Raw genomic sequence first — 26804 nt, 5'->3', positions numbered from 1 at the left:
CCAGGACCACCGCTCAGGACCACCGTTCTAGGGGTGGTGGACGTGGGCGGCTCCGGCATGAGTTCGGGGGCCGCTCCGCGACTGCGGGCGCTCCAGCGACACCTGGGCTCCTCGGAGGTAGGGGGCGGGTCCGGACGCTGGGTTCCTGGCTCGTCGCGGCCTGGGGGCTAAGGTCCGAGGTGGCGCATGAGCCAGGGGCTCTGGGAGAACGAGGAGATGGGGTCTGGCCAACCCCTGCCGGCACTGACTGGCTGGAGAAGGAAGCCGGTGTGTGGAGATGCCCTTCACTGGCTGGGCGGAGGGGAGGGGGCCCTAGTGGGGTCTAGTGTGGGGGAATGGGGGTCAGACCAGCATTGTTTATGAAGCGTTTTTCAGTGTGTTAGCCCCACAGCCTCACGTGGCTGACTCAGCGACTCCAGCCCAACCCCGCCCCCTCCAGGGTCCAGGGGCAGTTGGGGACTCTGTCCTCTGGGGCTGTTTACTCCGAGGCTGCTGTCTCTACGCCAGTGTGGACACAGGGCTGGGCCCCACACGCTCATCCCTGTCCCTCTCTCGTGGTTCAGGGCAGAGCCATGGAGCTGGTCAGCAGCCCGCTGACCACGCATGTGCTGGACACGGCCTCAGGGCTCCCGGCCCAGGGCCTCTGCCTCCGTCTGTCCAGGCTCGAGGACCATGGCCAGCAGTGGATGGAGCTGAGAAAAAGGTAGGCTTGAGGGTCACAGAGAGTCCAGATAGCCAGGAAGTGTGGGCTGGATGGCAGTGCTGACCACCGTGCTATGGTCCCCTCAGCCTTGGGGCCAAAGAACACACTGGTGCAGCCTCACAGCCCCAGTGCCTACTGGGCCGGGAGCCAGGGCTTGCCTCTCCCTGAGGGCAGGGTTGGCTGAGGCCTGAAGTGTCATCTGAACGCCTCACTGTCACCGTGATTAACAGGTAACCTTGTGCCAGGCAGTGCACTGAACACTTTTCTTGTGTTCTTATTCTCACTACAGCCTGTGGCCAGGCTCCATAATTACCCCTTTTATAGTCGCGGAGACTAAGGCAGCAAGAGGCAAGCAAAAGGTGGGCGGCTCGGCAGGCCCTGGCCCCTTGCCCCAGGCTCCGCTGGATTAGGCCCAGCCCAGGCCCTGCCTTGTAGCGCTGGGGCAAGCCCTGTGAGTCTCCTGAGGGAGGCAGGTTCCCTCTGGTGGTGGGAGTGGACGGCTGGGCCCCAAGGGTTCAGGGCCTGAGGACAGAGAGCTCATCCCCCGCCCCTTCACAGAGGCTGGGGTTCCAGGTTCTTGAAGGAATATATGGAGTCCCCCGCAGGGTCCTAGAGACCCATTCCCAACTTCTCCCCCATAAACTGTGTGGGTACATGCTGCTCCTTCCAGTCGCAGCACAGAAACTTGAAAGCACAGGTGGCAGGAACGATGGGAGAACTTTCCAGACGTGACTGGGGGCTAATCAGTGAGCAAAGCGCCAGGCCCTCAGAACCCTCCATTCAGACACTCGGTACAGCTGGAAACAGGCCACCATGAGGATGGGGGTTTGGGGACAGTTACTGATCCAGAAAGCCACACACAATATGTTAAATGAAAAGGGCAAGCTATCAAACAGTATGAATAGAATAATCCATTTTAGAGTATTTTTCCAAGTTTATGAATAAGCATAGTTATGCATAGAGACAATCTAGAAAAATATATGCCAGTATAAAGGGATTGTTGCTCATGGAATAGATTTTTTTTTTTTCCTTTTCTGCCTCTCTGTACTGGAGTTCCCTAAAAAGACACTGCAGTGGTGTCCCCGAGCTGCTCCAGACCCCAGGCCCCAGAACGTGTCCTGCTGCAGGGCATTCCCGGTGACTCAGGTTGTGGAGGCGTCTGAGGCCATGGGCCGACCGACCTGGAGAGCCAGGCAGGGGTGACTCCTCACTCCCTCCGACTCCACTCTCCCCAGCTACACCGACTCGGATGGCCGCTGCCCGGGGCTCCTGCCAGCAGGCCCGATGAAGGCAGGCACCTACAAGCTGTCCTTTGACACTGAGGGCTACTGGAAGAAGAGGGGGCAGGAGAGCTTCTACCCGTATGTGGAGGTGAGGGCCGGGGGTGGGCCAGAGGGGTGGAGGCCTGTGATTCACCAAGATTCCTGCAGTGGGCAGGCTGGTCCCACCTCTCCCTGGGCGGTGGCAAGCAGTGGGTTCGCCTGCTTTGAGCTCTCAGAAGAAAGGTGTCCAGAGATTTTACCACAACACACCCATCCCTGCCCTGTCCCTGGGTAAAGCTGTGGGGCAGGGCCAAAAGTGACTCAGCCCCTGTGGACAAAGGCACTCACCTGACCCCGTTCAGGGCGGATCCTTCGAGTTCCCCAAGCCGAGGGCTTTCTCCGGGGGAGGATTCAGCCCCATCCGCAGCCCTCACCATTTTCCAGTTCTCCACTGGCTTCATCTGGCCCTCGAGGCTCCAGCCCCACTTAACTTCTGCCCCTGGTCCACAGTCTGGGCTGCCTGTGTGCTGCACCGGACCCTCACTCTGTCTCGGTGCCCTCTCTGCTTCTCAGGTCGTTTTCACCATCACCAACGAGACCCACAGGTTCCATGTGCCCCTGCTGCTGAGCCCGTGGTCCTACACCACGTATCGAGGAAGCTAGTGGCTGAGCCATCGCCTCCTCTGGACAACTGCTGGCCTGTGAGCATCAATCCCATCCCCACAGCTCACTGGGACACCTCAACAGAGGGCACCAGTTCACACTCCCTGCGGGAGATTCTGGCCCCCCAATTTCCAGTAGCCGCCGAGTCTCAGGCATCAATAAAGTCAGTGCTGGCATCTGCAAGGCTGCTGCGGTTCCTGGGCTCGGCTGGTGCTGCCCTGGCCCGAGGTGGGAAGGAGGGCAGCAGGGAAGGAAGTGGTCAGGGCACCACGGGCCCTGGAGGTGCCTCTCCTCCACGTAGCCAGGCAACAGGACACACAGCAAATGTAGAAAAACTTCATTTGCAGACGATACAAATAGAAAGACAAACCGCTCCTGTCCTTGGTGAAAGGGAGTGTCATCCAGGGAGCAGTCCCAGGCGGGCACTACGTTGGGGTGCCCACGAGCCCCGCGGGACCCTGGCCCAGCGTCTGCCCAATCACGGCCGTCTCCAGAGGCTTGAAGCCCACGTTGTCCAGAGGGATTCCGAAGGCCAGGAGCTTAGCCTCATAGGTGCGCAGCAGGTCACTGTGGGCCTGTGGGGTGAGAGCAGCATCGGGAGGGGTGGAGCCACACCGAGGGTGACTCTAGCCCAGGCCTTACTCAGTTCTGGAGGGTGCAGGAGGGTGGTGGAGGAAAACCATTTAAAGCTAACCTTTACCAACGGCTCACGGTACGCCACACCTGATCATAAGCACCTTCACGTACATAACTCAGCTAACCCACAATGGGAGACGCTGCCATTATTCCTGTTTCACAGATGGGGAAACTGAAGCAGAAGATACAGACTCAGAGCAGAACTATAGTCTGAACGTGCTCCTGGCTCCTTGCCAGGCATTTCTCATTCAAATCGGTCACCCCTGACTTCGCGGGCATGACCTTCCACGTGTATATGACCCTCCCTGCCTTGTGGGTGGAGAGTGCAGGCGGCCCTCCATCCCCCGATCCCAGGAAGGCTAAGGTCTGGACAACAGTGCTGGTGGGGCCAACACAGGCAAGGTTCCTGTCCCCCCCCCCCCCCCCCCCCCCCCCCCCCCCGCCGCACTCTGGAAAATGGATACTTTTTAAAGAGTTAATTGCATAGGATTGGTTACGGTCTGACATCATCCTCACCATTATCAAGAAAAAGGTGCCGATGCTTGGAGCTGAGATTTAAAGGGTGAACTCAGGCTGGGCTCCAGACAGAACTTGGGGGCTAGGTCCTGGCTCTCACCTCTTTCTGGGGGTCGGACCTCCTGACAGTCAGATACATTCCCTTAGAACTGCACACACCAGTAGATGGTTCTAATTTTGCAGATCTAAGTATCAGGGGATGCCAGAGCATGTAAGGGAAGTGTCCAGATGGGCAGGGCTGAGGAAAGGCTCAGGGAGATCTGGTCACGGGCGCTGGAGCCCAGCGCCAGTGACAGGCACCGCCTCCCTCCTGGGGTTCCACAACCCAGGGTGCACAGTAGAACCAGGATGCAATGTCCACCGGCAGGGTTATGGGCTTATCTGAGTCACACTCACGGGGTGGCTGCTTGAGGTCAATGTAGGCAGCGCTATGTCCGCACTTCCCACAGGCAAAGCCAAGGCAGAGCTGGGGGCTCACCCACAGGGGAGTGAATACTGGGTAGAGGGCCCAGGCCTCTGGGGCTCACGAGGCAGACAACAGAAGGGTCAAGGCACTCCCTGCCACTCCGCAACAGCGGGAGGCCTCCACACTGCTGGTGGCTTTGGTGTGGGTACGGGGTGCAGCTTTCATCAGACTTACAAAGGAGTGAGACAAGCTTAGACTCGTAACTGTCCCCTACATAGAAGAAGCAAAGGAGGCCCATCCAGTCACCCCGGAGCCCAGGTCGGCAAGAGTAAAGGGTCAAACAGGGAGACAGGGACAGAGTGCCCTCATTTAGCAGACATCCACTGGGCAGGCCCCTGTAAGGGACACCAGGACCATGGCCAGAGCTGAGACAGGGCTGTCTCAAGCCTGGCAGCTGCAGGTCTCCCGGGTGGCCAGGATGCCAGCACAACCGCACTCCCGTGGCAGCATCAGAGACCCAGTCCACACACACAGTGACCCTTAGAAGGCCCAGACAGCCTCAGGCTGCGTATGCTTCAAAGTGTAAATAAGGTGGGGCCCTGAGAGAGGGTCAAGGAGCCTCCTCATACCTTGCAGACCCGGGCCAACTCATACTGCAAGTCCTTGATAGTGTTGTTCTTTGATTCTAGAACATCCTAAGGAGAGAAAGGTGGATGTGAGTTAGAGCTTGTCTTTGAGCTGAGGTAGACAGGGATTGGCAGGGGTCTGGGAGCTCCAGCAGGGGACCTCAGACATCCAGGGAATGGCAGCCTGACCCCATCACGGTGTGCATCCACACAGGGCGCAGCCAGCCAGCACAGAAAGGTCTTCAGAGGAGAAAGGGAAAATACCATCTGCCTCTCCAGATGGCGACTGTCTAGATGGTGGGAAGTGAGGATAAGAGATTAGAGAAGCCAGGCCAACCATGGCCCAGGGAAGGCCCCTTGAACCCCTACCTGCTGCCTGGAGGGTTCCTGCCTGGCAAGCCAAGTAAGTGTCCAGAAAAGGCAAGAGCTGACACACCGCACCCTGGCCCACAGGCCCAGCTGCAGCAACCACTGAGGACGGGACTGATTTCATCATGAGTGCTGGCAACACAACCTCATCCAGCTCCAAGACCAGCTGCCCCTCCCAAAAGTAGAGACAGGAAAGCCATCCTGACCTTTCTAACAGGGCCCTCGCTCCCCGCCGGCCGGCGTTCACAGGGATTCACACACAAACAAGGACAAGGACACAGATGGGCCCCCAGACCCAAGTCCATGGTGCTGCCAGCCCAGACTAGACCCCTCCCATGTGGCCGCACCACCACAGGCCCCGAGAGCCTGTCCTGAGTGACTCAGGGCCTCCTGGCCCTGCCACCCCCTGAGCCAGGACTCACTGCTGCCCGAAAGCAGCACCTGGTCTCATCCAGAAATGGGCACTACATAATCTTGGACTCCTCAGCACTTCTCCACCAGCAATAAGTCCTTCACCCCTACTCAGTGCCAGCTCACCTCCCACCTTCCCAGAGGGTCCTCTCTGATCCAGTCTGCCCCACCCAGGACCTTCCATGTTTCCTCACCAGCCCCAAACCCAGGGGCACAGCCACTAGCGTGAGAATCACCCCCATCCCTCTGGCTCTGCTCCCTTCGCCTCAGCCCTGCACTCCCCCCAACACCCAAGCAGCAGCAAGGGGCTCACAAGGATACAACCAAGTGGGAGCTGCAAGCTTAAGGTCAAGGCCAGGTGGGCAGTAGGCCAGTGCAGGATGCTTTACATAAACATGAAGTGACCTGACACAGAGTTAATCCTCAGGGCCTGGGTGTCATGTGAGCAAAGGGGGGTTTAGAACTACAAATCACCTAAAAAATGCTACCTGTATAGGGACACCTGAGTGACTCAGTCAGTTAAGCGTCTGACTCTTGGTTTGGGCTCAGGTCATGGTCTCACGGTTTGTGGGTTCGAGCCCAGCATCAGGCTCCGGCACTGTCAGTGCAGAGCCGGTTTGGGATTCTCTGTCTCCCCCTCTCTCTCTGCCCCTCCTCTGCTCGCTCTCGCTCTCTCTCGCTCTCAAAATAAATAAATAAAACATTTTTTTTTAAATGCTATGTGTGCCATTTCTCAGCATGAAACACACTTGCGCAAACTGAAGCAGTCAGCAGCCCCTAACTCCGAAGATCTGTTTCTCCATGAAGGAAAAGCAGACACACACAGGCACCGTCTATCCTGGAAGGATCCATCTCTGGGACAAGCTGGCCTCTCCTCACTGGGCCTCTCCATAAAGACATGCAGACCAGCTGCGTTCTCTGGGGCCATGCACACCCGCATCTGTCTCCCAGGCACCCAAGGGCACTGCACCTGGGGTTGTCTCAGGCCTGGCAGCTACAGTAGGTCACCCAGGTGGCCAGGATCCCTGCACAGCCGCACTCCCGCGGCAGCCCAGAGACCCCTTGTCCAGCCTCACCCGTTCTTTCTGTGACATGCCCCAACTAGGCCCAGGGAACAGAGACACAAGGCCCAGCTCCAGGCAAGACGGCCTGCCAGGTGCTGTCAGGCTTTTGCTTGCTGAGCCAAAGCTGGCAGCTATTGCCAGGGTTCCTCAGCTGGCCCCACCAGCCCATGGGCACCCGGGCCCCATCTGCCTTGTTTACTGCTGTCCCCAGTGCCCAAGATGGTTCCAGCATAGAGGAGCACCACGAGGAACTGTGAACTCGTGGCCTTTGCTCAGACGTAACTCCCTCTGGGAACCCTGCCACAGCACCCGCCACCACAAAGGGGCACCCACAGCCCTGCATTTCCCTGTCCTAACTGCCCACGGCCCTGCATTTCCCCGTCCTAACTGCCCACAGCCTACATCCGGACATCAAAGCAACCCAGGCAGACTGTGGCAGTAGTCTCAGCTGACAGCTCATGGGCCTGACTGTCCCCCAGGCCCGTCTCTAGGTTTGCTGCCAAATTCCCGAGGAGCACCGGCCCACAGCAGCTTGAGAAACCCAGGGCCTGATAGGCTGAACTAAACCCATCTCGAGAACTGGACGGGCAGTGGGCTCAGGGCCAGAAGGGCTGAGACGTTAAGGAGGGGACTGCAGAAGACCTCAGACCTGAGCAAAGCCAGTAACAGAGAACCTGGGGAGCCTGATGGCACACACGGGCCTGTGAGCAGACATCTGCAGCCCCATCTATGCTCAGGCCACAGGAAACCCATGACCCTCCCAACACCACCTGAGGGCCCCCACCGGAATGACGGAGGCTGGACACAAACACACGGAACAAGCGACCCCCAACCCAAGCTCAGGACACCTACTGGGGGGCAAGGACATGAGGCTCCAGCCCAGTACCTCCCCAGGAGCCTGCCTGGGGCCTACCTCCAGCTTGCGGGACACAAGGGTCAGGGCAGCAGGGTCCAGGTTGGAGGCCGCCAGCACCTCATTAATCTGCACCTCTTTCTTCTCCACAGCAGCGCTCAGCGCCTGCAGCTTCCGCTCCAGAACCAGGTTCTTGAAGCCCACCTTCTGCTGCACCTCCAGGATGGCCGCGGTGAACTTCCTGTACAGCTCATCCCGCTCCTGCTGTACCTGCAAGGGACAGGCTGCAGTGGACAAAGAGGCCACCTCCCCCGGAAGCATCTCACTGGTCGGAAGCCCCCTCCCGCCTCTTCCCTGGGCCAGCACATACCAGTTCTGCCGAGTGAACTCCATTCACCAGTGCCCACCCACGGATGGGGGGGCTGGGTGTCATTTACACTGCCGCCACACTCACTCTCTGTGACGGGATTAAAGGGCTGCAGCCATCCACACTGTGGAAAGCAGGAGGAAACACTAACTGGACCCTTGTCTACTAAGGTGTCTCAGGAGGTAGGAGGGCACCCTCGTTAGAGCTGGAGAAGCCCCACAGAGAGGCTGGGGCCCTGGGTTTGTTCAGTAGGCTCAGGAAAGTCATGTCCCTGATCACCCCTACGTCACATCCAAGGCATCAAACTCCAGCAGGCAATGCTTGGGAGTGGGGCCCGTGGGGATCCGTCCACTCCCTCTGCCAGCCCTGGATCCTAGAACATGCCCCACGAGGCAGATCTGGAGACCAGCCTGTCAATAGATAGAAGTGTTCTTTTTCATCTTCCCATTCTTTTTCCTTTAACTGAGCACCTTAAAGAAAAATCAAGACTGTGTGTAAGTATAAAAAGTGAACGCCCCTTAACCCAACTTCCCAGAGGCCTCCATGTGAATCCGTGATGTAACTCCTTCCAGAATGTTCTCTACGTGTGTAAAAACATGTCTTACAGCTAGGAAGAGAAGAGGGTTATGCTCAAACCTGCAGCACCTTCTCCTTCTCCTTACTGTACAGTTTTCCCTCGATTCACTTCAATCAGTCCATCCCTTTGGTCTTCAAAATCTGCTGACACATCGACACGCTTGCTTTTCTCAGGAAACACTGACTTTGCCACGAATGACACTCAAACAGAAGAGAAGGGGGCAAAGTGCACAGGCTCCAACGCAAGCCTCTGCAGTCAGCCTCCATTTCCTCCTCCCCAAATGCACACCCCCTTAGCCAGCAACGGGGGGGGGCCGCAGGGCACATCTCACTGGTGACTCAAGGGTCCTTCTCCTGGCTGGCCAGCAGCCTGCAGGACCCTCAGAGGCATCTCTGAAGAAGGTGATTCTAGATCTGATGGGATGATGGGATGTACCTGAGGAATGTGGACCATTCCATAATCACTGTCTGTGAGCATGAATCTCAATCAGGTAAGAAAAGGAACAAAACCTGAATTAAAAGTTTACAAAGACGGAACTGCTCTGCCTGGCATGTGTGCCACTCACGGGGTACCTCAGAAAAGCACATTCAACGAGACATCTTCCACCCAATCACATCAGCAAGTTTTGAATTAGTGACATCTGGTTCGGGCAGGAAGTGGCCCCTTGGGTGCTTTGGGCAGAGTCATAACTCAGAACAACGCTCTGTGCAGCCTCTACCCAAATTCGGAACACAAACCTTTTGGCCCAACAAGCCACTGCTAGGGACTGACTTTACAAGAGATGCTCACCCCTGCACAAAGGTAAACTTAGAAGGATGACAGTGGCAGTGGTTTGTAAGAGCAAAGGACGCAAACAAAGACATCTCTCCAGGGGAAGTGGCTGCATAACAAATGGAGCCTTCTGGGGCGCCTGGGTGGCTCGCTCGGTTAAGCGTCCGCGTCCGACTTCGGCTCAGGTCATGATCTCACAGTTTGGGAGTTCGAGCCCTGCATCAGGCTCTGTGCTGGCAGCTCAGAGCCCAGAGCCTGCTTCAGATTCTGTGTCTCCTTCTCTCTCTGCCCCTCCCCAACTTGTGCTCTGTCTCTCTATGTCTCTCAAAAAATAAATAAATGTAAAAAAAAAAAAAAACTTTTTTAAACGGAGCGTTCTGGCACAGAGCCGAACATGACTGTTCTGTGTGTACAATCTGGAGACAGCACAGTCAAGGTGAGGTTAAAAAGAAAAAAAAAGCACAGCGTTCTTAAGGCATGAAGCCACCCGTGCCTAAGGGTGCACAGGAAGAAGTCTGCACAAAACTCAAGGAGCTGCTACCACTCGTGAGAACCAGCACTGCACAGCAGGAGGGCCCTCTCATTTTCACTCACAGATGGCAGGGTTCCAGGACTTCTTTACAACGTGTGCCCAACAGTTTACTACTTAAACACACGTACATACATGGAAAAGACCCTCGATGCAAGGGCCAGGTACCCTTCACGTGCTTCAGAGGTGAGCCGCGGGGAAAGAGAATTGGGGGTGATGGTCTCCCAGCAGGGCACCTGTTCTGTGAGACCCTGGGCCTTCTCTAGAATGTACCACAGGGTTTTGCCTCATAAGGCTGCAGAGCATGAGAAGTGGACAACAGGACTCCCAGCTTTCGAACCTAGAAACCCGGCCGCGGTTCTAAGGCTTCCTGGAACCAGTGGCCGAGCCAGGGTTACAGGAAGGGTCTCTCCCTGACTGGGGGTCCCTGGGATGCCGGCCTGGCATCTGCTCACCTTGAGAAATCGCTGCTCCAGCACCTCGTGTTCCCACTGTAGGTCCTTTAGCGCTTTCTCGGCAACCTTCAAACGTGCTTTTGTGCGCTGGAGAGAAAATGAAAGGTGGAGGACAAGGTGTTCAGGACCAGGAGTCCACGTAAATGCAGGCTCCTGGGGGATGGCAAGGCCAAAAATAATTGTGGAAGAGAGCTGCCTCAGGGGCATCTGGTGTCTCTGGGTCAGGGCTGTCAGTTCGAGCCCCATCCTCAGTGTAGAGATTGCTAGAATGAATGAAGGAACGAACGAATGAACGAAGGACTGGCTCAAGGACACAAGCAGCTGAGCGCCCCCCGCAGCAGGCTGGTGGAAACACCTACTGCCCAGAACGTGCACCAGCTTAACATCCTGTCCATGGAGGACACCAGTCAGAGAAGCTGAGATTCAGCCCCCCAGTCCTGCCCGACCCTGCTCTGGGACCCAGGAGACACCTTGCTGATGTCCCTCCTCTCCTAGCCCAGGAGGAAGTGCAAGGAGGGAGGCACAGTCAGGCAGAAACTCACAACCAGGGTCTGTCTGTCCCTCTCATAGTTCCCGAGCTTCTTCTGCATCTCAGTCACGTCGTCCCGAGCCTTCTGGAGAGGGTCTGTCAGGCGCTTGTTCTGCGCGGACACCTCCATCATCTCCCTCTCGAGGTGACCTTCCTTCTTGCGCATGTCCTCCAACTGCTCCTGTTGGCACAAGTACGGCAGGGGTGCGGCAGGGGTTCGGCAGGCAGAGCCGAGGTCTTCAGAGGGCAGAGCCAGGAGCCCTCCTGCCCACCGCCCACCAAGGACGGTCCTGAAGACCTGTTCTGTGTATAAACACGGAGTAATTTTGCAGTCTTCACTTATTCTGAATCTTCTAGGAAGGCTGCTTCCACACAAATTGAGATTACACTTTTCCAGGACCCGAGGGGCATTCCCCACCGTGGGAACTCTGTCCCTGCCAGCACTTGCGTGGTGATGACACCACCTGTGCAGCCATGCTGGGGCTCCCACTACAGTTCCGCATGAAGCTTCCACCTGTCGAATGTGTCCTTTTCACGAGCCCCACCTACGCTACAGTCAGGGCAACATCCTGGCTGCCACCAGCCACAGGTGTGGAGAGGCTCCATCACGAATTCAAACAAGGACAGAGGGGCACCATCAAACATTCTTAAAAGGAGAGTAATGGGCCCGACTGGGTGGAGACCTAGCGTCTGGGGCCCCCGGCCCAGCCGGCCCTAGCGCAGCACCTTGAGGGAGTTGATGAGAGCCAGGTTGTTGAGGGTGATGTCGTTGTAGTAGTTCTTGATGTCCGTAAAGGCTTCTTCATGCCGCTCCATCAGCATGTTGATCTGGCTGTTCTTTCTCTCCTCCACCTCGTGGATCTCAGTCTTTCTCCTCAGGTCAAGTTCATCCCTAAGCATCTTCATTTTTTTATCATACTTGGCCTCAATTTCTGAAAGGCAGAAGCACATATAGGGCAGCTTAGCAGAGGAACAGGTGGCCAGTGTCTATCAGAATAGATGGAACCTATGGGCACCTGGGCAGCTCAGTAGGTTGAGCGTCCGACTCTCGATTTTGGCTCGGGTCATGATCTCATGTTTCATGGGTTCGAGCCCCATGTCCGGCTCTGCACTGATAGCATGGAGCCTGCTTCAGATCCTCTCTCTCCCTCTGTCTCTCTCTGCCCCACCCCTGCTCATGCTCTCTCAAAAAATAAACATTAAAAAAAAGAATAGATGGGACTTCTAAACACGGCCCAGGAACATCCACCGGGATGAAGGCTGTGCACACAAGCGCGGCCAAAGCACAGGACGGGTTTGAGTGGACCTCTCTCTGCTGAGGCTCACAGATGACATATTCAGCACACACACCACTGTCTGCCTTCCTTTGCCTGTAGCAGGCATTGATAATCAATCCCGGGGTTAGGGTTCCCAAAACCAAGTGTCAGCTGATCCCACGGCTCAGTGGTCATCCAGGCCGACTCTAGAGCTTTATTAGTGAACCCAACAGACTTCTCAAATGGGAGCCTCCTCAGGCCAGAAGCCATGAAAAGACTATTCTAAGAATACTGCCCACAAGACAATAACTGCCACGTGCCTCAAACTGCTGATTTGTGCCAGGAGTAGGGACGTAGGAGGTAATCACAGCCTCCCCAACTTGCGTGGAAGTAAGTTGTTCCGGGATTCTGGGCAATCCGTCAGCCTTGGAAACTACATTTTCTCTCTGCGTGTGTAGGCCATTTTAACCTGGTTTCTGTGCCCTGGGTGAGCAGGCCCTAGAGGTAAATTTCCTTCTGACAGGACGCATGTAAGGAACTGACCTCGCACTTGCCTCTCGAAGTCATTCCGCATCTTGGTGACCTCCTCGCTGTGCTTCTGCAAAGGCAGAGAAGCAGGCCGTTACTAGGTGACAGACACACACAGAAGCCTCTCCCTGGGGCTGGCCCTGCTCCTCGGTGGTATGGAAAATCCAACTCCACGGGGCGCCTGGGTGGCGCAGTCGGTTAAGCGTCCGACTTCAGCCAGGTCACGATCTCGCGGTCCGTGGGTTCGAGCCCCGCGTCGGGCTCTGGGCTGATGGCTCGGAGCCTGGAGCCTGTTTCCGATTCTGTGTCTCCCTCTCTCTCTGCCCCTCCCCCGTTCATGCTATGTCTCTCTCTGTCCCAAAAATAAATTTAAAAAACGTTGAAAAAAAAAAAAAAATTTTAAAAAAAAGAAAATCCAACTCCGTAAACTCTGCGCTGTTTCTGGAGGGTGCTGGGTTCCCCTCATCTCCGAGCTCTTGGACCATGCTCAGAATAACGTGGTTTTGGTAACTTCCGTGTTTCATAATTCACTTTCCTTGGTTAATGACCGAATGTTAACAGACGTGCTAAACACTGACCGTGCTTGGCCCCTCACTCAGCTTGCCCACAGGTCGGAGAGCACGGGCCATGTCTACACGGAGCTGCAGGTTCTCTCCAGATGCCTGACGGCCTGCTTCAGCTGTGACTTAGAGCAGCATTCACAATCATTTTCACAGTTATATAGAGAGGTTTTGAATAGAAAATTTAGATTATTTTTTATAGGATAGTACTTTTGCACAAAGGGGAATTCTGACCACATAACTACTCCATATCCAGGCCTCAGGTAAGCAGACAGCCTCACATCACCAAATTCACTGGAAATCTGTCTGTCAGCAAAGACCAGACTATTCTTATAGGTCCAAGACTTCACTGTCAGCCTTCACTGCAGTTTTTTCTTAGTTGAGGCTGCGGTGCCTCCAGCATGAGGCAAACGTATTGACAAAGTCTTCCGAACCCACAGCCAAGAAGAACCTTAGAAAACCAAAGTCAGGCACATCTTCCCTCTGCCCAAAACCTCCAAAGTTCCCCCAACTAAACCCAGGTCAACAGCTGGGTCCTGACTGTGGCTTTTGATGCCGACAAGCTCTGACCTACCTGCCCAGCCACCTTGCCCCTTGCTCCTCTGGGCCTCCACACCAGCCCATCCCCTATGCCTTCTCCAGACCTGGTCTCCCTAAGCCTGGCTCAGCCCCACCGCCTTCCAGCCTTTGCCCAAATGTCACCTTCTCAATGAGACACTCCCAGAATTCCTTGTAGAAGAATACAACCCTACCCTCAACCCACGGCATCCTCTTCCCCGCACTGCTCTTCCCACAGCGTTTATGCCTGTGGATGTGCTCCACGTATCCAACACTTCGTTCTGTCTTTTGTCTCCTTCCTGGACTGTCAACCACACGTGGGCAGTCATTCTCTCAGTCCTGTTCCCTATACGTCCCCAGAGATCAGAACAGGGCTTGGCACCTTATGGGCACCAGGCAAATGAATCTCAACCTCCACCTGGAACCCCCAAGCCTCACTCAGAAAGGACCAAAAAGTCAGCCAGGTGCTTATGAACCCAGCTTGCATGACAAACTGCCATGGCCACGGAGGGGCTGGCACACCAGACATGTTAATGGTTGCGTATGTTTCTTTTTTCTTTTTTTTAAATGTTTGTTTATTTTTAAAAGAGAGAGCACGAGCAGGGGAGGGGCAGAGAGAGAGGGAGACACAGAATCTGAAGCAGGCTCCAGGCTCTGAGTTGTCAGAACAGAGCCCGGCACAGGGCTCGAACTCACAAACTCGAGATCATGACCTGAGCCGAAGTCGGATGCTCAACCGACTGAGCCACCCGGGCGCCCCGGTTCTGTATGTTTCTAAATGCACCTGACAGACTCCCTGGGAAAGCAGCCAGGTGTCAGGTGTCAGCAGCACATGAAGAGGACTCTAGGCTGGATTCTCCCCTCGGGAAGTCCATTTGTTGCTCAGCTCTGAAATAAAATTCTGTACTTGGCCCCCAAATGGGATCTGTCTTTTTCTTAAATAGTTCAACGAATTCCCAAAATGCAGGAAGCTTCTAAGCAAAATATGAATTCCCAGGTAAGCTGACTAACCGGGAGTTCACGGTCCCCAGCAGCCAGTCAGGCACTGGCGGCCCTCACACCTACCAGCCGCAGGTTCTTCACCACCGCCTCGTTGGCCAGCTCCTGCTCCTTGAGCTCCACCTTCAGTGCCCGCATGTCCTTGCGCAGTGCACCCTCCTGTGCGCAGTGCTCCCTCTGGGCCAGCTTCATGACCACGGTACCCTCAGCCTTCATCTCTGTCAGGCTGTTCTGATGCTCGTACAGCAGGTGCTTCACCTTCTGCTTGTACACCTGCAGGCAGCGAGAGCACCGCTTGCTTCCCTGCACACTCTCACCCACACCCCTGCACACGCACACTCGCCGGCTCACCTGCCCGTGCATGCTCACCTGCAGGCACATATCCTTTTTTTTTTTAATGTTTTATTTATTTTTGAGAAAGAGAGAGAGAGAGAGAGAGAGAGAGAGAGAGAGCGCACAAGTTGGGGAGAAGCAGACAGGGGGACAGAGCTCCAGGCTGACAGCAGAGATCCCGATGTGGGGCTCGAACTCACGGACCAGGAGATCATGACCTGAGCCAAAGTCGGACGCCTAACCGACTGAGCCACCCAGGTGCCCCATGCACATACCCTTTTATAAAAAATACTTTCATGAGTATTTCATGAGTGGCTCAGTCAGTTAAGTGTCCAACTCTTGTTTTTTTTAATTTTTTTTTTTTTTAATGTTTATTTCTGAGACAGAGAGAGACAGGGCATGAGTCAGGGAGGGGCAGAGAGAGAGGGAGACACAGAATCGGAAGCAGGTTCCAGGCTCTGAGCTGTCAGCACCGAGCCCGATGCGGGGCTCAAACTCACAAACCCTGAGATCATGACCTGAGCTGAAGTCGGTCGCTCACCCGACTGAGCCACCCAGGCGCCCCTAAGTGTCCAACTCTTGATTTCAGTCCACATCACAATTTCCCATGTCAGGCTCTGCGATGAGCACGAAGCCTGCTTGGGATTCTCTCTCTCCCCCTCTCTCTGCCCTTCCCCCACTCGTTCTCTCTCTCTCGCTCTCTGCCCTTCCCCCACTCATTCTCCCTCTCTCTCTCTGAAAATAAATAAACTTAAAAAAACAACAAACCTTCATTTCCCAGTGTAAAGGATACAAAGGGCTGTGACCCCAAAGCAAGCAACAAAATGCCCCCCTGCCCCTGCCCCGTTCTTCTGTGCCATATGGTACGTCCAGCAGGGACGGGCAGGCCAGCTGCATTTACCTTGATCTCAACCTGGTGCCTCTCCTCAGCCTCCTCCATTTCCCGGTCCTTGTTTCGCAGCTCGGCCTTCTTCTCCTCCAGCTGCCTCCGCGTGATCTCCCAGAAGGTATGGATCTTGTCCCGCTCCAATTGGAAGTAGTTGCGCTCCTCACGCTCACGGTCCAGCTCCTCGCGGACACGGCTGACATGCTCCTCCACCTGCCGGGCAGAGCGCAGCCGTGAGGCCCAGCAGGGCCCTCCCCCCGCCCCTGCCCACTGCGAAGAAGAAAGAAAGGCCGTTCTCACCTAAACACAAGTAAAAACTAAAAGTGGGATGTTAAAATATGATGCTAGAAAGGTCCCGAGGACAGGACATAATTCAGAAAATAGCAGAAGTACCTTGAATGTAACCAATAATCAAAATATGACTGTATCTTTTCATCCATTCCCAGGAATTCATACTAGAGGAATTTCTCAAAAGAACACAAGAGTCGGGGCGCCTGGGTGGCTCGGTCAGTTGGGCGTCTGACTTTGGCTCAGGTCGTGATCTCACCGTGCGTGGGTTCGAGCCCCGCGTCGGGCTCTGTGCTGACGGCTCAGAGCCTGGAGCCTGCTTCCGATTCTGTGTCTCCCTCTCCCTCTGCCCCTCTCCTGCTCATGCTCTCTTTCTCTCAAAAGTAAATAAACGTTAAAAAATTAAAAAATTTAAAAAAAAAAGAACCAAAAAATACAAGAGTTATCTGCTCAAAGACATTAGCCACACCATTATTACAACAGCAAGAAAAGTTTAAAGGAAGTAATCTGAGATGATTTTAAATAGGGAAATGGTTGAGAAATTAGAGTAAATCTACTAAAAGATCATATGGCCTGGGGCGCCTGGGTGGCGCAGTCGGTTAAGCGTCCGACTTCAGCCAGGTCACGATCTCGCGGTCCGTGAGTTCGAGCCCCGCGTCGGGCTCTGGGCCGATGGCTCGGAGCCTGGAGCCTGTTTCCGATTCTGTGTCTCCCTCTCTCTCTGCCCCTCCCCCGTTCATGCTCTGTCTCTCTCTGTCCCAAAAATAAATTAAAAAAAAAAAAAAAAAAAAAAAAAAAGTTGAAAAAAATAAAATAAAATAAAAAAAAAATAAAAGATCATATGGCCCAAAGACACATAAATATGAAAATGATGGAGCAGCATGTACACACGTTAACAAAACAATGCTAAATTAAAAACCATTCACCTTCTGGTGGTGCCTGGGTGGCTCAGTTAAACATCCGACTTGATTTCAGCTCAGGTCACGATCTCACAGTTCAAGAGTTAAAGCCCCGTATTTGCACTGTCAGCAAAGAGCCTGCTTGGGATTCTCTCTCTCCCTCTCTCTCTCTGCCCCTCCCTTGCTCTCTCTCAAAATAAGTACATAAAACTTTAAATAAATAAATAAACAAACAAACAAACGCTCACCTTTAAAGGTATGTTAAGCAAAAAAAATATACAAACCCAGAAGAACCCCTAACAGTCAAAAAGGTTTTGTCCGAAGCCCACTGCCAATCTCCAAATAGGTTAATTTTTTTTTTTTTTTTTTTTTTTACGTGGGGCTGGCTCTTGGCTTTCTTGGGAATTTCATCTCCAACAAGAATTAGTCATCTTCGGAGCACAACTTCAGGCCACTCACTGTGAAGTTTTTCTCTCCTGATAACCCCACTCCCCACAGGGAAACCACACTTCTCACTTCAAGAGAAGGCCAAGGGGCGCTTGAGTGGCTCAGTCGGTTGAGCGTCCCACTCTTGATGGCGGCTCAGGCCATGACCCCAGGGTCATGCACACGGTCTGCACTGAATGTAGAGCCCACTTGGAATTCTCTCCCACTCTCTCTTTCCGCCCCTCTCCCCCACAAATAAATAAACATTTTTTAAAAAGAGAGAGAGGGGCGCCTGGGTGGCTCGGTTGCTTCAGCGTCTGAGTTCAGCTCAGGTCATGAGCTCACGGTTCATGGGTTCAAACCCTACATCGCGTTCTCTGCTCTCAGCAAATCCTTTGTCAGATCTTTTGTCCCCGTCTCCCTCTGCCCCTACGCTGCTCATACTTTCTCTCTCTCAAAAAGAAATAAAACATTAGAAGATAAAAGTAAAAATAAATAAATAAAATGAATTAAAAACTTTAAGAAGAGAGAAGGCCAAGATAACAAGCCCCCAAGGAGGGGCAGCCAGAGCTCTGTGGTGGGGAACCTGGGTGGGGCTTGCCTCCCCATGGGGGTCTGATGAGGGGTTCAGCAGATGACAGTGTCCTCATGGCACAGACCTTTCGTATCTAGACTCAAACAGATAGCCTAAACCAGGCTCCTACCTAGTTCGATTGACTCACAGTCTTAGATTTCCCTCGATATTTAGGTTTCTTATAAATATCCAGATTTCTAGCTTCTCTTTGAAAAGCAGAAAACAGACCACACTGGAGCCCAGTGCCCCCAAGGTAACCATCCAATGAACTGACTGCAGCTGTCCACAGTCCCTCACCCAGCTGTCCCCAGTCCCTCACCCCTGCCTGGACCCTAGACAGTTCTGAGGTGTCAGTGCCCACATGTGCACCCTAACCACTGCTGTGTCACAGTTCTGTATCGACAGGGACAAGAAGTAAACGGGGAGACGAGAAACAGCTCAACTGTTGGCAATGTGATGTGCCGTCCATTCTACACACAGCAGCCCCACCCTCTCTCCAAAACACAAACCTGAACCCATCACCATCTCCTTAAACTGCTCGTGGTTCCCCCGCATGTAAAATAAAGCAACCCTTCACTAGTGTACAAGGGCCTCTGTCCAGCTCATCAACTTCAGCTCATGTCACTGTCCCTGTCTCCTTTGTATTTATGTCTTAAAACTATCAAGTGAGTTATTAACACCAACCCACAAGCTGACATGGAACCCTCAAGAGGCCTACAGCAGACACTCACGGGTCAGTCACCAACACAAAGGCTGCAGGGGCCACCACACCTGCTCTCATGGTTCACCATGTGCTGGTTTCCCACTGGAATTATAATTAGACAATTACATTCTCTGGTCCTTAATGTCGTCACAATGGGTAAGTGGCTTAAAATAATCCCTACTGTTTAATGCAAATAAAATAAACAACAATATTATATATGCAGATAACAGCTCAGTAAGCATCAGGCGCATAAAAGGGTAAGACTGAAAGGATATACAGAAAATTAAAAATAGTTTTTATTTTGGAAAATGATTTCCTTCCAAATTGCTACCACCCTATTAAAAAATGTCTTCAGTGTACTGATGCCTTTTTTAAATTGTACTGTGCTTGAGAGTTTTGGAGCCGACGAGAAGTATGGAAATGGGAAGAGGTGTTATCTTGGTTTGGACACGAGTGCAGGAACACACTGAGGGGAGGTGGACGAGGAGGCAGCGGGCAACAGTCTGTAAGAAGTTCAGAAAGGGGCGCCTGGGTGGCTCAGTTGGTTAGACGTCCGACTTCAGCCCAGGTCACGATCTCGCAGTCCGTGAGTTCGAGCCCCGCGTCGGGCTCTGGGCTGATGGCTCAGAGCCTGGAGCCTGCTTCTGATTCTGTGTCTCCCTCTCTCTCTGCCCCTCCCCTGTTCATGCTCTGTCTCTCTCTGTCTCAAAAATAAATAAATGTTAAAAAAAAAAAAAGAAAAAAAAAAAAAGAAGTTCAGAAAGACAAACAGCCAGAGACAACTTCGAACGACACTCGCCAGTCCCATCCCGACCTAATTGCTCACCTGCTCCTTGCTCATGTCCTCCGGAGCAAGCCCGTCAACAATCGGGGTAGCTTTGGTTTTCCCTTTCTTCCCTTTCTTCTTGGGCGCCTTTGATTAAAGAAGAGATGATCGGGTAAGACAGGGAGGCCTGGCTCTGATTAATTCCCGGGCTCACCGGAAGAGGAGTACCTGTCGTGGTACCTCTGTCCTACTGCTCACTGGCTCATGCCCCACCTGGAGCACATCACTCCGCCCTAAGGTTTCCCCACCCTTCACCACCCACACACTTCTCTGTTGACACCTCTGGAGAAACAAGGAAAAAAATCTTCCTTTTTAGAAGAGAACATTTTCTCCCTCAGAAAGGAAGGGAGGGGGAACTCATTCCAAATCCACTCCTTGGTACGTGGCAGAGACCTCCTTGGTGTGGATGCAAAATGTGCTTGGCCAGGACAAACCCCAATACCACACTGCCAAATGTTACTATGTTGGCTACAATGCTTGGTCACCACCACAGAGAAACCTGCAAGAAACTGTTCAATAAGTCTAAGGAGAAATATCTCCATAGCAATGATCACAGGTGGTAATAGAAGGCTTCCTTTCTTCCAAATATAAAACTCCTTCAGAGAATCAGAGGCACCTGGGCAGCTCAGTCAGTTAAGCGTCTCTTGATTTCAGCTCAGGTCATGATCTCAGTTTGTGGGATCAAGCCCCACGTCAGGCTCTAAATTCTCTCTCTCCCTCTCTCTCTCTCTGCCCCCTCTTCCGCTCCCGCTGTCTCTCCCTCAAAATAAATAAACTTAAAAAAAAATCTTTGGGGTATGTGGGTGGCTCAGTCGGTTAAGCACCCCAGTTCAGCTCAGGTCACGATCTCACAGTTCGTGAGTTCGAGCGCCGCGTCGGGCTCTGTGCTGACAGCTCAGAGCCTGGAGCCTGCTTCGGAATCTGTGTCTCCCTCTCTGCCCCATCCCCGCTCACGCTCTCTCTCTTTCTGTCTCAAAAACAAACATTTAAATAAATAAACAAACAAGTAAATAAACATTATTTATTATTAATTAATTAATTTTAAACATTAAAGTAAATACATAAATAAATCCTTGAAAGAAGCCTTGTCAGGAGCTGAAGCAGACAGCACTCGCCATGGGTGTGCTATGAACGGTTCACCACACGGACCTGCTCTTAGTGTCACTTGCTTTTAACAACTCTGACGAGATGAGAGACACCTCCCACCCCCACTCACCTCTCAAGGGCCACTCAAGCAGGTACTGAATTTCCAAATCCCTGTCTTTACGCCTAGACTTCTCCCAACTCTGTGACCCATGCTTTTGCATGTAACATAGTTGTGTGTCTAAACGTCCCTGTTAATGTATTCATGTGTGTACGTGCATGTCTACACGTCTCTGTAATATGTTTACGATTACAAAAAAGTTTTACGTGGATATCTCGGAAAACACAGAAAAGCAAAAAGTGAATAGGAAAATCACCCATATTCCCACAAGCTAGTGATACACATAAGTATTTTAGCGATCTTTTCCAGCTGATTTTAAAAGACCCATCCACTAAAATCTTTCCTCCTCCGAGAAGCCCACCCCATCAGAAGGCCCCAAAGGTTCACCACGACTTGGCAATTCACAGCCAACTGCAGGGGCTTGGAGAGGCATTCTCCCCGCCAGCTGATGGCCCGCGGGCCACATCCCAGAAAAGGCGCTACTGAACGCGTCTATACCATGGGTGCCAGGGCAGCTGAGGGCCCCAATACAGGAGAGAGGCAGGAGGAAGAACTGGAGAGGCGGTGAGCTCCCCGTCTTGCTCGGACAGGCCTGCCTCCCACGGGGTTCTCCAAGGAAACAGCAGTTCTTGTATCCTGGGGCTCTGTCCAGTACTCCTTGCTGTAGCGGGAACTCCAGCCACTGCGGTATGCCTCAGACTCTCCATCCCAGAGACTGGGCGTCCTGGGGTGTCCCCTGACCCCGACTGTGCTCCATGGGACCCTATAATGTCAGACCCTAGGGCCGAAGGATCGGAGGACTGAGACCTCCATAACAAATGGGAAATCTTTTTGTCCCAGGTTCTGTTTTCTGGACAGCTTGCACATCAAACCCTGGATCTCGGCGCGGGGGTTGGGGGGGGGGGGGGGGTGGTGAGCACAGGAGCCTGGAGATCCCAGATCTCTCAGCTCAGCGTGCGTGCGGGATGAGGGATGCGGCATGCGTAGCGCCCCAGGCTCTCCTCATGGGAACGCCAGGCGAGCACCAAGGCCTCAATTCCAGGAACCCAGAGCTCCAAGCCTGCCCATTCTTGGGGTCTCAGTGCGCACAGGTCCCGGGACCCCAGGCCTCCCCATCCAGGGGTCTCTTTGCGCGCAGGACTGTCTAACCAAGGAGCCCCTGGCGCCCTCAGGGACCCTAGCCGGGTACCCCGCGCCTCCTCACCATGGCTCTGGTGGTGGATTCCCGCCGCGACCTGCAGACAGAGGCGCCCGCCCGACGGAGGCCGCAGCGTCTCCCGGCAACCGATGGGCGGTCCCGCGCGAAACCTCGAAGATCCTCGCGAGACTCGGCCAGCCGGTACAGTCCCTCGCCGCCGCGGAGGCGAGTTCGTAGCAACTCGCGCTGGGCGGGACCTGGGGTTGCCCGAGTCGAGTAGGTCTTGCGGCGGCCTGGTGTCAACCACACTCTGGATCTTCCCGAAGCTCCTAAGCGCATTTCGTTGGGGGATTATGGCGTCTTTTGCGTGTCTCCCCGACTAGAACTTAAGCTCCCCGGAGGGGGAGGAACTGTTTCGTCCACTTCTTACCTACAGCGCCTAGAACAACAGTACATACCAGGTGTTCAGTAAGAGTGCCTTCCACGAAGGAGGGAGACTGCAAGGAAAGACAGATCAGCCGCCCAAGGCTCCCAGACGCTATGCAAATCGGCTTCAAATTTGGGCCGAGGTTACGCCCCTGGGCCACACCCCCGCCCACCTTTGAAAATTCCTCCCACCAGCTGCCGCGGTGAGGGTGGAAGGTAGCTGGGTTTCCGCAAACCATCAGAACAAAACAAAAATAGGAAAGAAAAGTATTTTCCAGCTAGCTCCAAAGTTTTGAAGTCAGCAAGTGTCTCCTCAAAAATAAACTGCTCTGGGGCGCCTGGGTGGCGCAGTCGGTTAAGCGTCCGACTTCAGCCAGGTCACGATCTCGCGGTCCGTGAGTTCGAGCCCCGCGTCAGGCTCTGGGCTGATGGCTCGGAGCCTGGAGCCTGTTTCCGATTCTGTGTCTCCCTCTCTCTCTGCCCCTGCCCCGTTCATGCTTTGTCTCTCTCTGTCCCAAAAATAAAATAAAAAAAAACGTTGAAAAAAAAAATTTAAAATAAATAAATAAATAAATAAACTGCTCTGCCTGAGGAGGCCTCCTCTGTGGCCCCCGGTCCTCATGGTGAGGAAAAACTAGAAACCTCTGCCAGGGGTTTCCAGACAGGCACTGCAGAAAAAGCCTTAGGAGGTCCCTTTCCCAACCCCTTGCTCTGAAAACTGCAAATCATTATATGATTTTGCAGGTGAATTTCCAACCCCTGCCACCACCCTGTTGCCCACGTGTATCACTCCCTGTCAATCAGAAGACTAAGAATGTGTCATAAGCAAGTGCCCATCTTTACACACCATTTGTCCTCTTGGTTTGTACACCCTCTCCCTTTAACATCTTCCTAACTAGTGATTTTGCAGCAGGTCCTATGTTCCCATCTGTTTGGGGATGGAGAAGATTCCAGAATTTTTTCGCCCTGGAGAGTTGCACTGGGGACAAAGTGTGAGTAATGAAGAAGGGATCTGCCAGTCCCACCCAAGGAAGAAGATGCCTCCTTAGCTGGGCTTGTTTAGGCCCCAGGCACACACACACACAGGCAGTGATCTGAGAGCCACAGTGAGGACCCTGAAGGGCTTCCTGGTTTACCCACAGAAGCCATGACTGCTCTTGGACTGGAGCAGCCAATTGGAAGGACCTACCTTGCACAGAGCCATGATTTATTTATAGCAGGCCCTGAGGCCTTTGTGAGGTCTGGTCATGTCCCTGTGCCTACACCACTGGCCTGATAGGGGCCTCCTCCCCCCATGCCAGGGCCTCCCAGAGGGAATTTGGCAGGTGAGAGTGCAGCTGGGTAACACGGAGGGGTAATTATTGTTATTTAACACTTACTTTGGCAGACCCAATATGCTAGGTGCCTCATGCTGATTGGCTTTTTTGCTTTAGAAGTCTGGGAGTTCTGAATTAAATAAATGCATTAACAAGAATTCCTTTCAGCAAAAAAGGCAAGAAAAAGGTGAGCTCAGGATAACGAGTCAGGGAATTCATTTGTCAAAAGCAGCAGCATCGCTTAGTTTATCAGTATGGATTGCAGAGATGAAAAGTTCCACAGAGAGCCCTGGCTGACAACTCCCCGGGCTCCTGACAAGGCCCACAGTGACCTGTGCTTTTCATATTGGATTTGAGTTCAGATTCTTAGAAAAGAGACTTTGCTTCACATGTGTGGCTCAAGATACTTTTATTCAGCATCAGGCTGTGCAGCTCCGAAACCCAGATAAATGGCATCTGAGTTTCCTGCAAAATCACAGAGCAAATGTTAACACAGACAAACCCCCTGACCATATTGTCTAATGTCTGCCTCTTCCTCATGCCTGCTGACTTGGTCGGTTAGGTAAACTGCTTCAGACCACTACATCATCATCGCTTCTCGGCCTTTTGGCTAAGATCAAGTGCAGACCACTAGGTCAACTCAACAGATGCCTGGATGTTAAGGTAATAGAATACTTCAGCGACACCTGGGGGGCTCAGTCAGTTAAGTGTCTGACTCTTGATTTCAGCTCAGGTCATGATCTCATGGTTCATGGGATCGAGCCCCGTGTCGAGCTCCGTACTGACAGCAAGGAGCCTGTTTGGGATTCTCACTCTCCCTCTTTCTCTGCCCCTCCCCTGCTTGTTCTCTCTCTGTCTCCCTCCCTCCCTCCCTCTCCCTCCCTCTCTCTCCCTCTCTCTCTCTTTCAAATTACATAAATAAGCTTAGAAAAAAAAAAGATAACAGAGGACTTGAGAAGACTGGACTCTCACTTAGAGATAAATAGTGAAGTATTTAAAAATGAAATTATATAATGTGTAGGATTTGCTTCAAAAAAAATCCAGCAATGAAGGGAGGTAATTGATAGTAGAGAGGAAACATGATCAGCCATGAGTTAGTAACTGCTGAGTCTGGGTGTTGGGTACAAGCAGGTTAATTGTGCTATTCTCTCTCCTTTTGTTTAAAAATGTTCTTAATGAAAAGTTCAAAATAAATAAACACTGGCTCTGGAATCAGATCACCTGCTGGTCACCAGCTGGAATGCCTTAGACAAGACCCCCTCTTGTCTAAAGGTACCCACCTACCCATCTCTCAAATAGGGAAAATTATTAAACAATTGCCATTACAGTTACTGTGGCTGCATAACAGGTTACCCCCAAAAGTAATGGCTTGATACAGTAACAATATCGGTTTTGCTCATGAGTCTACAACTCAGCCAAGACTCAGTGGGGGACAGCTCACCTCGGCTCCACAGAAACCCCCAGAGGGGTGGCTCAAAGGCGGGTCTCATGTCTGCCCCATGCCCTGAGGACTTAAGTCCTGTCTACTGGCTGTTGCTGGCCAGAACACACACAATGGCGTCTTGAGTGGCCTGGAATTCCTCACATAAGGTGGCCAGGTTCCAGGGGGTCTTCTGAGGGACAGGTGAATCTCCCTTATGACCCAACTTTAGAAGTCACATGGCATCATTTCTGCCACACTCTCTTGGCCAGAGCAGTCACAAGGCTTGCCCAGGTTCAAGCAGGAAAAGTATAGGTGAGGGAGTGTCTTGAGGGGAGTGGAAAGGTTCTGGAAATGGAATCAGAAATACCAATCTGGGGGTGCCTGAGTGGCTCAGTCGGTTGAGCGTCCGACTTCAGCTCAGGTCATGATCTCACTCGCGGTCTGTGAGTTCGAGCCCCACGTCGGGCTCTGTGCTGACATCTCGGAGCCTGGAGCCTGCTTCAAATTCTGTGTCTCCCTCTCTCTCAGCCCCTCTCCCTCTCATGCTCTGTCTCTCTCTCTCTCTCTCTCTCTCTGTCAAAAATAACTAAACACATTGAAAAAAAAATTTTTTTTTAAGAAATACCAATGTGACCATTTTGAGAATATACAATCTGCCACCCCAGCTCACTCTGAACATCCAGTACCTATCCCCTGTCCCAACTTCCCAGGGCACTCACTGGCTTGCTTATGGCCCCACCACCCATCCTAGAACTCAGTTTTGTCCCTGGAAAGCCAAATCTCTGCCTTTTGGGGTCACATGGAGGCCAGTGGCTCACAGCAAGGGCTGGTTCTACAGGGTCATTTTAGAAGGTTGCAAACTGCAGTCTTTGTTTTCACTTGTTTTGTAAACTAAAGAAAAATGGGAACCATTAGCCAGCCTCGGGGACTGACAGTCTCAAAGGCTGTGGGCTCCCTGAAACTGGAGTTGGGCTGGGCAACGAGGGCCTTCCTCGAGTGGCTGAAACTGTATGGACCACCTGCCTTTGAGAGGGTGCCTGTCCTGCAAACACCAAGTTCATACCCACCTCCCTCCTCTGTGGGCCTTTTTCACTCCCAGCTGGGTACAAACTCTTTCTCCCTGATGCCCTTCTGTGGTTGGTTTTGTTTTTATAAAAGTGCAGTCTTTGGGCTTGAATTCGGACCCTCTGGCTTCCAGTGCCTGGCTGTGCAGCCTTGGTCAGGTTACCTACCCTCTCTGTGCTCAACGTCTGCACCTGGAAAAACAGGACACCGTCTTCTTTGGATCTCTGGGAGAATTAATGAGATACTGCGCACAAAGAACTTGACACAGGGACGCATTCCAGGGGCGTGTGTTTGCGGTTCTCGACGCGCCCGGATCCTGCCTGCCTTCCCGGGGCGCCCTGGCTGCCCGCTCCCACCTCCCTACCTCCCATCCCCCACCCGCGCCCCACTCCGGCCTCGCCGTTCCACTCCCGCCCAACCCCACCCACATGTGTTCTCCATGGTATTAGCCACAATCTGCAAATCTTTGCTTACAGGCCAGGGGTGTGGGCGCCGCCTTTGCCTCTCCTCGTGCCTCCCCTCCATGGCCAGCGAAGCACCGACGAGTAGCTGGCACCCCATAAATATCTGGGGGTGAACAAATGGACGGAAGTCGGCGCGGCTGCGGGAGGAGCGTGCGCGCTGGGGGCGCAGAGGGCGCTAGGGCCGCACCCGCGATG

At 53.3% G+C, this 26804-nt stretch overlaps 2 protein-coding genes and 1 long non-coding RNA gene across 10 annotated transcripts; 2 read left to right on the top strand and 1 right to left on the bottom strand.

The window, feature by feature from the left end:
* LOC131499531 (5-hydroxyisourate hydrolase-like) lies at positions 1-2811 on the top strand. The gene is made up of 4 exons (XM_058707611.1): positions 1-117; positions 564-703; positions 1939-2074; positions 2539-2811. Exons 1-4 carry the CDS (start codon positions 58-60, stop codon positions 2626-2628), a joined length of 426 nt encoding a protein of 141 aa, XP_058563594.1. The 5' UTR covers positions 1-57; the 3' UTR covers positions 2629-2811.
* Positions 2812-2950: 139 nt separating this feature from the next.
* GAS8 (growth arrest specific 8) lies at positions 2951-26743 on the bottom strand. Of its 8 annotated transcripts, XM_058707593.1 has the most exons (13): positions 26620-26726; positions 26148-26336; positions 21982-22354; positions 19574-19660; positions 15873-16070; positions 14705-14911; positions 12537-12591; positions 11464-11669; positions 10751-10918; positions 10209-10295; positions 7570-7779; positions 4816-4881; positions 2951-3203 (listed from the first exon to the last, which is right to left on the bottom strand). In XM_058707593.1, exons 3-13 carry the CDS (start codon positions 22252-22254, stop codon positions 3054-3056), a joined length of 1707 nt encoding a protein of 568 aa, XP_058563576.1. In that variant the 5' UTR covers positions 22255-22354; positions 26148-26336; positions 26620-26726; the 3' UTR covers positions 2951-3053. The 8 variants fall into 8 exon arrangements, 6 of the variants coding, with proteins under 6 accessions (XP_058563576.1, XP_058563574.1, XP_058563577.1 ...); XM_058707591.1 differs by lacking the exon at positions 26148-26336 and having other exon boundaries at positions 26620-26743; XM_058707594.1 differs by lacking the exon at positions 26620-26726 and having other exon boundaries at positions 26148-26366.
* On the top strand, positions 3768-8315 carry LOC131499534 (uncharacterized). The gene is made up of 2 exons (XR_009255937.1): positions 3768-5215; positions 6330-8315. It is a non-coding gene; the product is annotated as an uncharacterized LOC131499534 (long non-coding RNA).
* Positions 26744-26804: the final 61 nt, after the last annotated feature.

Source organism: Neofelis nebulosa, chromosome 17 (genome assembly GCF_028018385.1).
Source record: "Neofelis nebulosa isolate mNeoNeb1 chromosome 17, mNeoNeb1.pri, whole genome shotgun sequence".
In the NCBI taxonomy this organism is placed as follows: domain Eukaryota; kingdom Metazoa; phylum Chordata; class Mammalia; order Carnivora; family Felidae; genus Neofelis; species Neofelis nebulosa.
Note: the sequence above shows the minus strand (reverse complement) of the source record. Positions and strands in the feature narration are given on the sequence as shown.